Here is a 13,009-nt window from a genome sequence, read left to right on the forward strand (position 1 = left end):
GTATACTCCAGACCAGACTCAGGGAGTTGAGCCACATTACATGGTTTCACGGCTGGAACTTGCGGCTCATGCCAGGTGTTGGGATTCAGAGCTCGCCTGCTGTGGTGGTGGAGCTGGTCCAAAGGGTAACTTAAGGCAGGGCTACACTGCCAAGGTCTTCCAAGCTTTGAGGAAAACTTTTACCCTACCTCTACCCTGCTGCTTGTGCTGTTTAACATCAAAGTCACCTTAAGTCTAAATGAACCCTTTAAAATACATGTTATGTTGAAAGCAGCTTCTTCCAAAGCAAAGAAATGCCAGACAGTCTAGAAAATAAAAAGCATCTAGACATAGACAATGCATTGCTGTTGTGGTTCACAGGTTACTGATGTTCTGGAGGAAAGTACACCTGTAGTATAATGTTATTTTAATATTTGGCATCTCTATGGAAAGCATAGTATTTTGTACAGTGACACAAATCCATAAGCTGCTTGGAAAAGGATCAAGTTGTTTTTGACATTGATTCCCAGCTCTTAAAGTGTTAATGTTACTCATACATGTCTTAGAAATCAAACCTGTAAAGAATAAACATAACGTTTGTAACAGTCTAATCAAGGCAGAAAGGCTGGAAAACCTTCAGAATTTGAGCTCACCCAAGAGAGGAACATCCAGGTGGACTGAGGACCGCGATGACACGCCCCTTCAACTCATCGTCATTTGACTGCATTTCAATGACCATGATATCGCCTCCTCGCCTGCCAAACAACAACATGCACCTATAACATCTTGTAGTGAAGATCGTGGACATATCTCACCTGACACCTAATTCAAATATTGTTCTTTAATGTAAACTACAGTAGGAATCACAGTATGCATGTGCTTGTGTGTTATAGGTAACTGATATATTTATAGTTATGCATACTATACTATAACTCAGTGACAAAGCTATTTATGCTACTACTTGTACAACAATTTTTTAAAAATCTTGATTTTACCACTTATAGTGGTAATTATTTAGTAGTTATTTACTCAGTCCCTACCCTGTATCATATTCATATTTACAACAATGACTCAGTGACTAAATATAAGACAGTGTCTTTGTGTGGTGTTCACTGTTTTAAACCTGGGGATCCACAGAGTTCCATTCACTGGCAGCACTGTAAAGGCTTGCAGATGGGGAGGTGTGGGGATCACAGCCTCTGCAGCCCCCAGGTAAGACTCAGGGTTGGTGGACGCCTGCTGGTCCTGATCCCTCTCTGTCTCATCCTGGTCTGCTGACAGTGGCACACTACTGGCAAATGAGCTGCGGCCTGCAGTACTGGAACAGTCTGATCCCTGTTGCTCCAAGGAGCAGTTGGATGATATGGAACAGTAGTCTGTGAGTGAATCCTGGTGCTGGATGATCTGTGTGCCAGCCTCTTCACTGTAAATCAATGTCACTTCTCCATTAGTCCATTCCAGCTTCTCCTCATGGTCCATGGTCTTGAGGTCAGTGGGTGTCACTGTGGTGAGGCCTGCAGGACGCTGCACAGTGAAGACATCCCGTAGAGGATTGCAGTCTCCGCAGCTGAAATCATGATATGATTTCAAAAATAGCCACTTAGATAAACAATCCAAGCTTTTTTTGTTTTGCTCAACTATAAAAAAAAACAAACTGTTGTGTCAGACATACAAATAAAGAAAAGGTTGTGTAACATCACTGTTACTGACTTTCTAATTAGCTTTAACTTGTCAACATGAAGAAAGATAATGTTGCTACAAATCATGCACGTGGAAGGTCAGAGACTGTTCTGCTTTGCTCAGCAGCTACTAGCGGTTTGACTGTCATGTTTACTTAAGCAGCTCAGTATCACACACAGTATCTTAATGGGCTTCACAAACCTACATCAGAAAAGTTTGGAAAGTCAGCCCAACTCTCCAACAAAACACATGAGGAAAACTGAAGATAGCAACTAATTTAACCTGGGCTGTTCTGAGGTCATAACATTTTCATTCTAACGCATCACAGTACATACCAAGATATGTGCACAGCAATAAGAAAAACTAAAAAACAAGCTTGACCCGTGCCTCTTGTTTCATTTTCACAATTTCATCTCTTTAAATGTAACAGAAAATTCAAGAACCATATAATGAGAAATTATTAATTAAAAAGCATTCAATATTAAGTATGTATTCTCATCTTATGGAGGCTGATAGATAAATTCATTTTCCAAAAAGGCCATTATTGCATTGCCTTGCTATAAAATAAATAAGCTCCAGGCTCACATTTGCTTTGTCTGTGACACTGACTTTACACTTCATGTTGCATGAAAATTGATGTGATCATTGATTAATGTCTCAGGTCTGTGTTTTACAGACTAAACCAAACTTCTTGTAAACCATTAGCTCCAAATCAAAGAGATAAATCCTGGTTCAGTTTGTTTGGTTAATTGAAGACAGGCTTTTCACAAGGTCTCCACTCACCAGTACTTAGCACAGAGGTCATAGGAGGCAGCATGGTAGAGCAGCAGGGTGTTGCTGTGGTCATCCAGGGTCCAGACTGCCTCCTCTCCCCACAGACTGAAACTGGTTGCCATGGATACGATGGAGGACGGTGCACTGTAGGGATCCAGTCTTCGAACTGCCTGAAGATTCAGGCAGTCGATGACCAGCACACCTGGGCCGTTGGAGAACCATAACTGCAAAGACACAAAAAGGGACAAAATCAGCTGAGTGAGGATATGCAGATAACTCAATGTCCATGATGTACAGACACTAGTTTGACTTCATGAGTTGATGCTACCTTTTATTTAACAAACTTCTTAGTGACTTTTCCAACATGATTTTATGGTCAATACATTTCTAACCGGCTGACCTGGGAACCACCGCTGACCAGTGCCATGCTTCTGACTGGGTAGGGTCTCTGCCTGGGATCTGTGTCCTTCATACCAAACACCGTCTTGTTGAGGGTGTGTGAGCACAGGTAGGTTTCCCCCTCCAGTGGAAGGTCCTCCACCAGGGTGTACACTGCCACCAAGCCATCGAACATCCCTGCAAACACTCGGGCCAGGCTCTTAACAGGGGAGGAAGAAAAGTCTTTTTACATTTACATTTGAATAATCAGCCTAAACTCTAAAACTGTCCCTGTCGGGGTAACACCAAAGCTGCCTGGTGTTTCATGACCTTGTTTCACACATTTCATTCCACTCATTGACACCAGTCACTACAGGTTGCAGAGCTGACCCCACCTGCAACACCTGCCTCTCAGTAACACCTGGATACCACCATCTGCACTTTGAAAGGTCACCACAGGACAGCAGCAAGTCAGAGCACCACAAAGGCATTGTTTGCTGCCAGACACAGTCATGCTACAGTCAGGGACCTGTGCTGAGCGATCTTAATATGAGTGACAGGCAACCTATAACTTGGTAATGGGTGGAAAACACAGATAAGATGCTGCTGTTGTCTATATGAAACCCTGACAGCAGTTCAGTTTAGACTCTAAGTTAAAAGTGTCAGAAACATTAAGAGAAGTGCTTAAACTTCGATCCAGACTGAGCGCAACATGTAAAATCACATTTATGTAATAACGTGCACAAATCACAACAATAGCCTGCAGTGCCAAGCAGCATCCCATTACTGCTGCTGAAGATGCTAAAGCTCTGCACCATTAGTTGGCATATGTAACAGGAAAATCAATGTTGTGGAACAAGTTCCCAATTTTGTGCAGAAATGACTTAACTTATGTGCACAAAGGATAAAACTTATTTATCCCAATAGCTGCCGGACTATGTAGTTCTGCTGCAGTGCTGATACAGTGATTAACAACCACTCAGACACGAGTAAGACATCTTGTGTGTGTGCGTGTTGAGACGTGAGCTGACTTGTTCTCTTGCTGGAACAGGGAACAGGCAGGTGATGACAGCTGGGCAGGAGAATTGTTTCTGGGGATGACTGAGCGGACACATGTCTTTCAGACTGTAGATGAACACCTCCTGTTCCTATGACACAAAAACACGTAAAATAAAAATTAATCTAAACATTTTGTGTAAAGCAGCAGAATACCAGCCAATAATACATTTTACATGAGTAAGTTTTCTCTAAACAAACACATTTTTAATTTAAGGATTTGGGTGGAACTACACTGAACTCTTCCTTTAATCTCTGCTAACAATTAGAGCAGGCTGATTTGATAAATGAAATGCTGTCACACATATTACAGCACTAGTCTGGGCTCTGTTTATTCTAGTGCTCGCTTTACTCTGTTCCCCTCCTTTTGAATGTATTTCATAAACTTTGGGTTACAAGAAAAAAAAAAATCTCTCAAAAGAAGATCAAATATCAAATCAGAATCACCTGACCTAATTGTGCCTATATGATTTTTACTTTATCTCATCCCTGAACAGCTTCTAGATGTTTGTGGATAGAAAAAATGTATTTGCTTTATGACACTTCAAGGAATTAGTACTTGCCATATCTACAGTTTATAGAAAAATGTAAACTTGAGTGTTTTTTAATATATTTCTAGAAATTGCAATTTTTAAAAAATTCCTTGGAAGCCACATTACAAAATTTTGTTGTTTTCCAGATGGTGTGTTAAACATGTTTCCTGTCAAGAGAGATATCTTCCTTCCTTAGTTCTTCCTTCCTTTGAGCAGAACAGTACTGTTTCATGCAAACACAAATCCAGTAGAGTGTGACTTGGGTTGTTGTGTACCTCAGTGGCCATCCACAGTGTGTTACACATCTTCATCTGACAGCTAATCCTACTGCCCGGACAGGACATCCTCTTCACCTCCACCTGGCCTTTCTCCACATTCACCACAGTGTAGTTCCTATTCAACACAAAGCAATATATACATACATATACATATATACACACACACACACACAGATTCTAGCTGCATGATATCACATCCTAGAAGACTGCACAAGCAGGATCACAATATAAACGTAATCTTACTTGTAATCTTACTTGTACCTAAACAACAGAAATCAGGGAAATGAAATAATAATTCCCTGTATTGATGTATTACTTGTAGGCTGTTAGATGTTTTGTACATGAATGCAGATCAAATCTAAAATACCGATACCAAGTTGTTTAAAAGTATTCTGGGCCAAATTTGTAAAGGGAAAAATTGTGAGAAATATGCAACCAAAAAGATAAAGATTTTTTTAAAGCTAAAAGGAAAACAGTAATTAGCAATTAAAGAGAAGTAGCAGTAGTAGCAGTTTATTTCGAACATGTAATAAATAACAATTATACGTACATGTATATATGAAAAAAATAAAAAGACCAAAATAATAATGGAAAACAGTAATTAGCAGTGAAAGACAAACAAACCTGTCGTCCTTGTCATCCTTCCAGAACACAGCACTGTGTCCTTGCAGCTGGGACATGAACAGCTGGGAGTGGCTGTCACAGGACAATATGTACCGGAGGCAGGCAAAACTGGGGTCCTGCATCTGCTTCATACACTGCATGGCCACTGGCCTCTACGCGCACACACACATGCAGAGACAAACATGCTTATACAGTGATCTCTGTGAGAAACCTAGCCTCCTATCCTAACCATCACAACCACATGCCTTCCTGCCCAAACCTTAATCATCACAACTAAATGTCTAAAATCAACCCTTACCCTAACCTCATTTTAATCTGAACCATAAAACCAAGTGTTAACCCTCAAGAAAACATCTGAAGTTGTGAGGACCAGCTGAAAATGTCCTTACAAGAATGGTATCAGACTAAGACATGCTCACACAAAGTTCACACGTGTTATATGATAATTGTTGTCCTGAGGCTGAAGACAGGTGTGCTACCTCCTTGGCTTGCAAGCATGCTTTGCATTCTGAGAGTGTATTTAAAAGGATCATAAGCAGAACACGTATGACTCTGGCCTTTGTATATTTTTAAAATGTCTTTCCATGAGTTCACAAGCTTAACCACCATGTGAGTAGCACAGCTAATCAGTCTATATCCTAGAAAGCAGAGAAAATAGGGAAACATGGATTTGTACCAGTTGAAGCAGCAGGGTGGCTCACCTTCTCAGGCTTAGTGTCCCAGCACTCAGTTAGTAGGGTGTGGAGGCAGTGGAACTGAACCTCCTCTGGACTGCCTAACACCGGCCGGACACCTTTGGAAAGCTTTTTTGCTATCTGAAGTTGGTGCTGTCCCAGTGCTGGCCTTTGTCCAGACAGCAGCTCATATAGCACCATACCATAGGAAAACATGTCCACCTTCAGGCAGCCATGATGAGAGAAGAACCAGAGAACACAAATAACAGGTTTTTAAAACTTCCAGCCAGATTTGTGAGCAATGTTATCACACTAGAAAAGCAGCTAAAATACAGCCTTGGATTTAAATTATAAACTGTAGTACATCTCAGGAATACAGCAAAAGAGGGTTTTATAAACACAGTACATGTAACACACAGATAAAATGCAATACAAATGTGTGAAATAGCCAGTATACAGTATTTATATGCAGGAAAACTGAAGAAGCTGTAGTCCTACACTTGCTAACAAGGAAGGGGGTGAATGACTGTAGTGATAATGACAGTAGGCAGGTTGACTGACAGTCCACAGTAATACTCTTCCTCACTTACTGTGGTCTCGCCTATCTAGTTTTTAAGAGTTATTCCTTCATACTTCATTTTTTATTTGCAATTGTCACAGACTTCGAAGTGAAACTTTAAGTGAACAAAAACACTTTTTGCTAATAAAGCAAAGACATACTCCAGTTTTACCTTTCTTCTCTCATTCGTCTCATCCTTGAAAACCAAAATACCCATGTGGATTCCTGTGTCTGAATGGTGACAGTGATTGGGGGAGTTGGGCCCTGTGGGAATTCCCAGAATAACTGCAGAGGCAAACAGCAGTGCCGAAAAACACTCAACTACTTTTGTGGTGAGATCACCTGGTAGTGATTCCTGCTGCACTCAAGGTCTGTGCTATGCTGGGTGGCTATGGAAAACAGTGGTACATTCATTCATATTCTCCTGACATCAGTTTGAATAGTCTCATTCTGACTCTTGTCGACAGTTTTCATGTGCTACACAAACCCTAGATAAGTTCCATATTTTGTAGTAACCCTGGCCACATACAGTCACTGTGACAAATTAAAGGAAAAGCTTAACAGTGAAGAGGATAAATGCAACCACTGCAGAGCACTGCAGCTCACTGAAGAATGAAAACTGATGAAAAATAAATCACCTTTTCCAGGTGAATGCTATTAAAATTTCAAACACTGTAGTACTGCATCTAGTTATTGTCTTATCTTTACTGAACGCAGACTTGAAAATAATTACTAAGGCATTAGCCACTGAAGTTGAGGTACTCATTGCCATCTTAATCCATCATTCTGGCAGGTTTTTATCAGTGGTAAACATTCCTGACACTATTTTTTTTTTTTTTTCAAAACTAAAACAACCAATAGAAGCAACCATGTGACGAGAAACATGCATCCGATTAAAGTGAAATTAACTTTTTACTCTTTTTTTTTTTTGGCTTGATGACATTATGTCAACCTTATACGAAGACCTGGCAAAACACAATGCACAGTGAGATGAATGAAGTTAAAATCTTTTCATCTAAACATAAACAAACATAAGGAATCAGTGATCAACACAGTTTTACCTATTTCTGGACAACACTTTTCATTGTTCTACCTACAAAAAAAACAATTCATGTTGTGGATTCCTAATCTTGTCACTAGAAATGATCAAAGCATATAAACAAATTGCTTGTAAGAGCTTTTTAGTGGTTTTACTCGACTGACTCAGTTTTTTCCAAAGATACTCACAGCTGTCAAGCACGGTACAGCAATTATGCTGCTTTTCATTTATTTTCCAATATACTCTTTGTTCATTTTCCACTAGCTTCATCATTTATTCTCTCTCTTGCCTTGTCTGCATCTCATAAAAAGTTAAACCTCATCAAAAAGTGAAATTAACACCCAGGAGGGGAGAAAAGGTGTTTGATTGGCTGGTGTCAGCAACCTCTGTGGGAAAGGGACTGATGGATGGAGATCCAGGCTTACAGACATTTTTCTTTAAAATCTTCCCCTATGGAGGAAGGGAACAATAAAACAGTAAGCCCTAGTAAAACTAGCCTCCCTGGGGAGAAGAGAAGGCTCAGAATACCCCAGCTCAGCCATGTCAAGGAAACACAGTGCTGTGGTCTGTGTGAAAGTCAGAGCGAACACGTACGCACTGAATCTTTACCAAAACACACACTACTTCTGTAGTAGGCACCATGTGTATATTCAACAATGTGACTATTGTCTTAATTAAGCTACCAGTACACTGTGTAATTGAGACAACTGTATGATGCAACACTGCCACAATGATCTGATTCACCATTGGCAAAGCAAATGAGAAAATTACACAATACTGGCAATGTCACAAAAAACACACAGACAACTTAATCACGCATAGACTGGCTCAAGTAACTTGACAGTGAATCATATAAATCCAGATTAATGGATAAGTAATTGTTAAGTGCTGATTGCCTAGAGTCCTTATCCATACTAGTGTTGATACAGTTCACTGTACTGACAGCTTTTGTCAAATGTCTGTTTAAATTTTTCTTTGCTCAGATATTTTGTGATTTAAAGGTGAGTGCAGTGACTTTGTCATGGTTAAACCTGCATGAATCTTTCAACTTTTTTCTTTGCTGTTAAAACAAGCATCAAGCGGTAAAGCGTCAGGATTTAGCCAATAAAAAAAACTTCATTTTGTTTCTGTTGGTTTCACTGTATTAACTGTGAACCAGTGCAGAAAGGCATTTATGTTAACAAGGCTGCTGTAAGGTCACAATACCACATCAAGTCCTTTTTCAGTTTGAAGCCTGCTGCTTTGTTTAATAAAGACGAACCAAAGGAGCATTCACATTCTCTGTTGATCAGCGAGAAACAGAGGCTAAAAGGATACTTCAAAACCCAGCTTAATGCCTCCATTCATGCAGAATACAACATCTACAGGACAAAAGTCGAGTGTCTGCTTTGCCGGGTAGCACAGAATCCATTAAAAAAAAAAAAAAAAAAATCACCTAATTTTCTAAATTGTTGAGTTGGAGAAACCAAGCATACTTTGTGAAAAGATGTGGAATACTAACTCTTAATTACTCTTACCTTTGCATAATTTTGACCTTACATTAGCCCCTATGTTGCAGAGTTATTTCATTCTTTACGTAAAAAGATTTAGCGTGTATCTATATTGGGTAAAGATGCAAAAAGTGTGTTGTTGACCAAGATTGGTATTGAATTAGGGTGTGAGATTTATTTGAGCAGCATGAGAGTATGACACAGAGCCTGAGAGTGACTGTCTCACTCCAAAAGCATGAGAGGAGACACCCTTGATTAAACAATGAAAAAACAAAGCAAAAACTGCCAGGGGCACAAGGCCTCAATAGGCCTATAAGATGCAAACATTTAAGTATGATGAAAGGATTGTTTTTACTCAGGCTGACACTGATTAATATTTAGACCAACCAATAGCAACCAGCCAACCTGGAGCATTTGCCTCGGTTCAGCAGGCCCAGCAGCCATTACTGTGTTTGGCCCAGCGACTGTCCTGGACCTTGACAGCAGGTTCAGATTATCAGTCTGCATCTAAACTAAAATTAATCACTGCTCTTCCTGGTGGATAGATGCAGAATCACACCTGGCTGCCACACACAATGCTTAGGGACAGTAACATGGCAAAACTGCATTCATGCATTACAACAGGGCGGTTTATTATAATGGTCTTTTGTCTGGTTAATCCAAGAACACTGTTAGATATCTTCAGCTCATTCAGAACGCTGCTGCCATAGTTTCAACAAGAACAGTGCTACTGCTAGTTTTCCCTCAATAATACAGGGCAAAAATGTGTTTTGTATCTCCTTGAAGAAAATAAACCCAGTAAAGCTCTTGAAGGCAGTCAGCTTAATTCTACACCAACCAGCGTGAAGCTTTTAACTTCTATGCTTAGCAGAGACGTAACCAACTTCCTGATGACCTTTAATGTGCCTTAACTCTAGCCACTTTCAAACTAACCCAAACGCTGCTGCACCTTTGTTTCCTCTGTTGTATTCAGTGTAACACTGAATTAGATTCATAGTAGTATTGCAAACATCACTTAATGTGGGTTAAGACCAGGTGGCTGGTACCTTCTCATCATACACGATGCCTGGTCGGATCTCAGGAGCCTGGTAACCTGGTGTGCCCTCCACCCCCAATGCCCCTTCGTGAAAAGATTGTCGAGATATGCCATAGTCAGACAGTTTAATGTTGACTGGATCATGCACCTGGAAGAAGACACAAAAATCAGTGAACAAGCTGAATTAAACGATAGAAACAGTAAGGATGTCTGTGTCTTTGATATGATTTAAGTTACTGTAATATTTTGAATTCCTGTGCTTTCTTCATTGGCACAACAGATTAAAAATGTTCAGGACTTCACTTTTCTACGTCTGACAAAGTCTGATATTGTATCTTAGAAAATCTCAATAAACTAAAATCACCAAAAAATATTTGCCTTCCTCATGTTAATTCACATACAAACCTCCAGAGACCACAACAGGATGTTATCAGATTTTAGGTCACAGAAGATGATGTTCTTCCTATGAAGGTATCCCAGTCCTGCTGCAATCTGATAGGCCACTCTGAAGGTTAGCATGTGACCAAGGGGCATGTACTTTGAACCTACAAATTAAAAATATAACTTCATGTCCCACTAATAAAGAAACAGGCTTTAGGACCTACTTCAGGAGGAAAAAACAAATCTGAGTTAATGTGAGAAATGTCTTGCTACGTGCCTTTGCGCTTCTCCTCCAGCACAGCATTGAGGCTGCCCAGAGGGGCTAACTGCAGGGCAAAGCACAGTGGATGGATGCTGATGCCCACCAAAGAGACGATGCAGGGATGCTGAAGAGAGTGCAACATGCTGGCTTCCTGGCGAAATTCAGAAAAGCTCCGGCAAGCATCTTCAGACTGCAGGTGCTTCACCATAGTGTCTAAAAGCAATGAAGAGACGAATGAGAGGGAGCACAGGTTGTGAGTCACAAAAGGGGATATGCAGAAGATATCTGTGCCCAGAACAAATATGCCTCTCATACTGAAAATTCACACATCAGTAAGTCTACATTTTTCTCCATCTGTGTACTTCCATTTCGCTGTTTGAAGCTATGGTCGCCCACATGTCTCTGTAATTATGAGATGGGAAATGTGTGACAAAAATACTGCCATCCCAAATTGATTTTGTCGAGCTTTCAGACACCTCTAACCCTGATCAATTCACACCAGATGCTATCTTTGAAGACAAACCACATACCTCATGCATCTTACAAAATAGTGTCACATTACAAAAGCCCTTTGACTTATGAACAAAAAACAGACACATCACTAAAAAGAAAAACACGACCCTACCTGTATCACTGGTGATAGTGCGCTGTCGACACTTCTTGAAGTGAAAGCATTTGATGGCCACAGGCTGGTCGCGATATCGGGCTCGGTATATGATGGTCCCACTGCCGCCCTGACCAAGTACATTATTCTCCTCAACAGAATACTCCAGCTCCTCCTTCTCCAAAAAAAGCCTAACAGACACACACACACACACACACACACAGACATTTGTGATGACAACCTAGAAAAGAGGACAAACAAAAATCTGTTCTGTTCTATTCGATCCATGCATCCATTTATTATCTATACCCACTTTTTCCTATTTAGGGTCACAGGGATCTGCTGGAGCCTATCCCAGCTCTCTTTGGGTGACAGGCAAGGGTACACCCTGGACAAGTCACCAGTCCATCACAGGGCCTATTCTATCTATTTGACATAATATTTATGTTCATAGAATCCAGTAATTCTTCACAAATAAAACAGGATTGGGAATCTAAAATGAATCCAGATATATTGCTAGACACCTGGAGAGATGTCTTTATAGAGGCATCTTCAGTGACTAGTGGTGATACTTGGATGGAGTTTAAATGGAAGTTAGTGACATTTTCATATCCCACAAGTAACAACAAGTGGAAATGTGGACCATAAATATTCTACCACACTCACATTTTTTGGTGATGTCCAAAGTTACGTCGTTACTGGGGTATGTGTTTGATGCACACAGACAGGTCTTTCTATAGAATATTCCTATGAGTAGTTTCCTATGTATAATCCCAGAAGGAACCGATGGAAAGGCCAAAAGATATTTGCTACAAATTTTATTAGGGCCTGTCATAAAGTACGGCAATAAAATAGTTGAAAACTGACTCATCAACTTACAACATCTTGATCCAAAAAGCATGAGAACTACAAGAGATGAAGCAGATGGTATATACTTTCAGGCTCCAAGAGGCCAAATTTACAAAGAGGTGGAGCCCAGTAATAGCTCTATTACTGCAACAATGGACTTTTAATTAAAGAATGATAGTGGCCAAACCTAATAGAATAGTCTAACCACAAGTGTTTTGGCCCTCCATCTGTAAAAAAAAACAAAACAAATGATGCTAGATGATGGCACTGTTTATACCACCATCCATCTGACACTGTTTCAGAGTTCCAGTATAATACATCTGCACTTCCATAAATATTTGGAAGGGCTGTTTAACTGTTGCAGTAAACATTTCCATGGAACTGTGCTATTTTACAGAGATATGCTTGCACAACTGACTGCCCACCCAACACCCATGACCCTTAACCCTACATAGATACACACAATATTTCTTACTTGGTGTACTTACAAGGCTATATATTTAGGTTTAGCTTAGGGTTAAGGGTAATGTTGGGGTTAGGCATTTAGTTGTTAGGGTTAAGCTTATGATAAGTGGATAGGCAATGCAATATGTCACTAACTGTCAGAAGTACTGTACATATGTGTGTGTCTGTTTGTGTAGAGTTGTGTGGGACAAAGAGACATGCTATTTATTCGAGTAGTTGAAGGATTAGCTTTCACCCTTGAGCCATGAAAATACATCAACAGTTGCCGTCACTGGCAACACTTCAGCTGCAACTCATCATACAGCCAAGGCCCCACAGGATGACTGTCACTCTGTGTGTGCATGTGTG

At 40.3% G+C, this 13,009-nt stretch overlaps 1 protein-coding gene across 10 annotated transcripts in view; it reads right to left on the reverse strand.

The window, feature by feature from the left end:
• The window catches only part of lrrk1 (leucine-rich repeat kinase 1), a 50,201-nt gene that overhangs the window by 8,454 nt on the left and 28,738 nt on the right, over positions 1-13,009 (reverse strand). For all 10 annotated transcript variants that reach the window (XR_003294839.1, XR_003294840.1, XM_026293344.2 and 7 more), the window contains 12 exons: positions 11,369-11,538; positions 10,759-10,956; positions 10,506-10,645; positions 10,111-10,248; positions 6,004-6,198; positions 5,303-5,454; positions 4,676-4,793; positions 3,843-3,959; positions 2,834-3,031; positions 2,443-2,657; positions 1,103-1,546; positions 633-734 (listed from right to left, as the gene is read on the reverse strand). Coding sequence is in view for 8 of the 10 variants with exons in the window: in XM_026293344.2 (XP_026149129.1) it covers positions 633-734; positions 1,103-1,546; positions 2,443-2,657; positions 2,834-3,031; positions 3,843-3,959; positions 4,676-4,793; positions 5,303-5,454; positions 6,004-6,198; positions 10,111-10,248; positions 10,506-10,645; positions 10,759-10,956; positions 11,369-11,538 (2,187 nt within the window). In the remaining 2 variants the exon portion in view is untranslated. The remainder of the gene's footprint in view (positions 1-632; positions 735-1,102; positions 1,547-2,442; positions 2,658-2,833; positions 3,032-3,842; positions 3,960-4,675; positions 4,794-5,302; positions 5,455-6,003; positions 6,199-10,110; positions 10,249-10,505; positions 10,646-10,758; positions 10,957-11,368; positions 11,539-13,009) is intronic.

The sequence above is a fragment of the Mastacembelus armatus genome, chromosome 3 (genome assembly GCF_900324485.2).
Source record: "Mastacembelus armatus chromosome 3, fMasArm1.2, whole genome shotgun sequence".
NCBI lineage: Eukaryota > Metazoa > Chordata > Actinopteri > Synbranchiformes > Mastacembelidae > Mastacembelus > Mastacembelus armatus.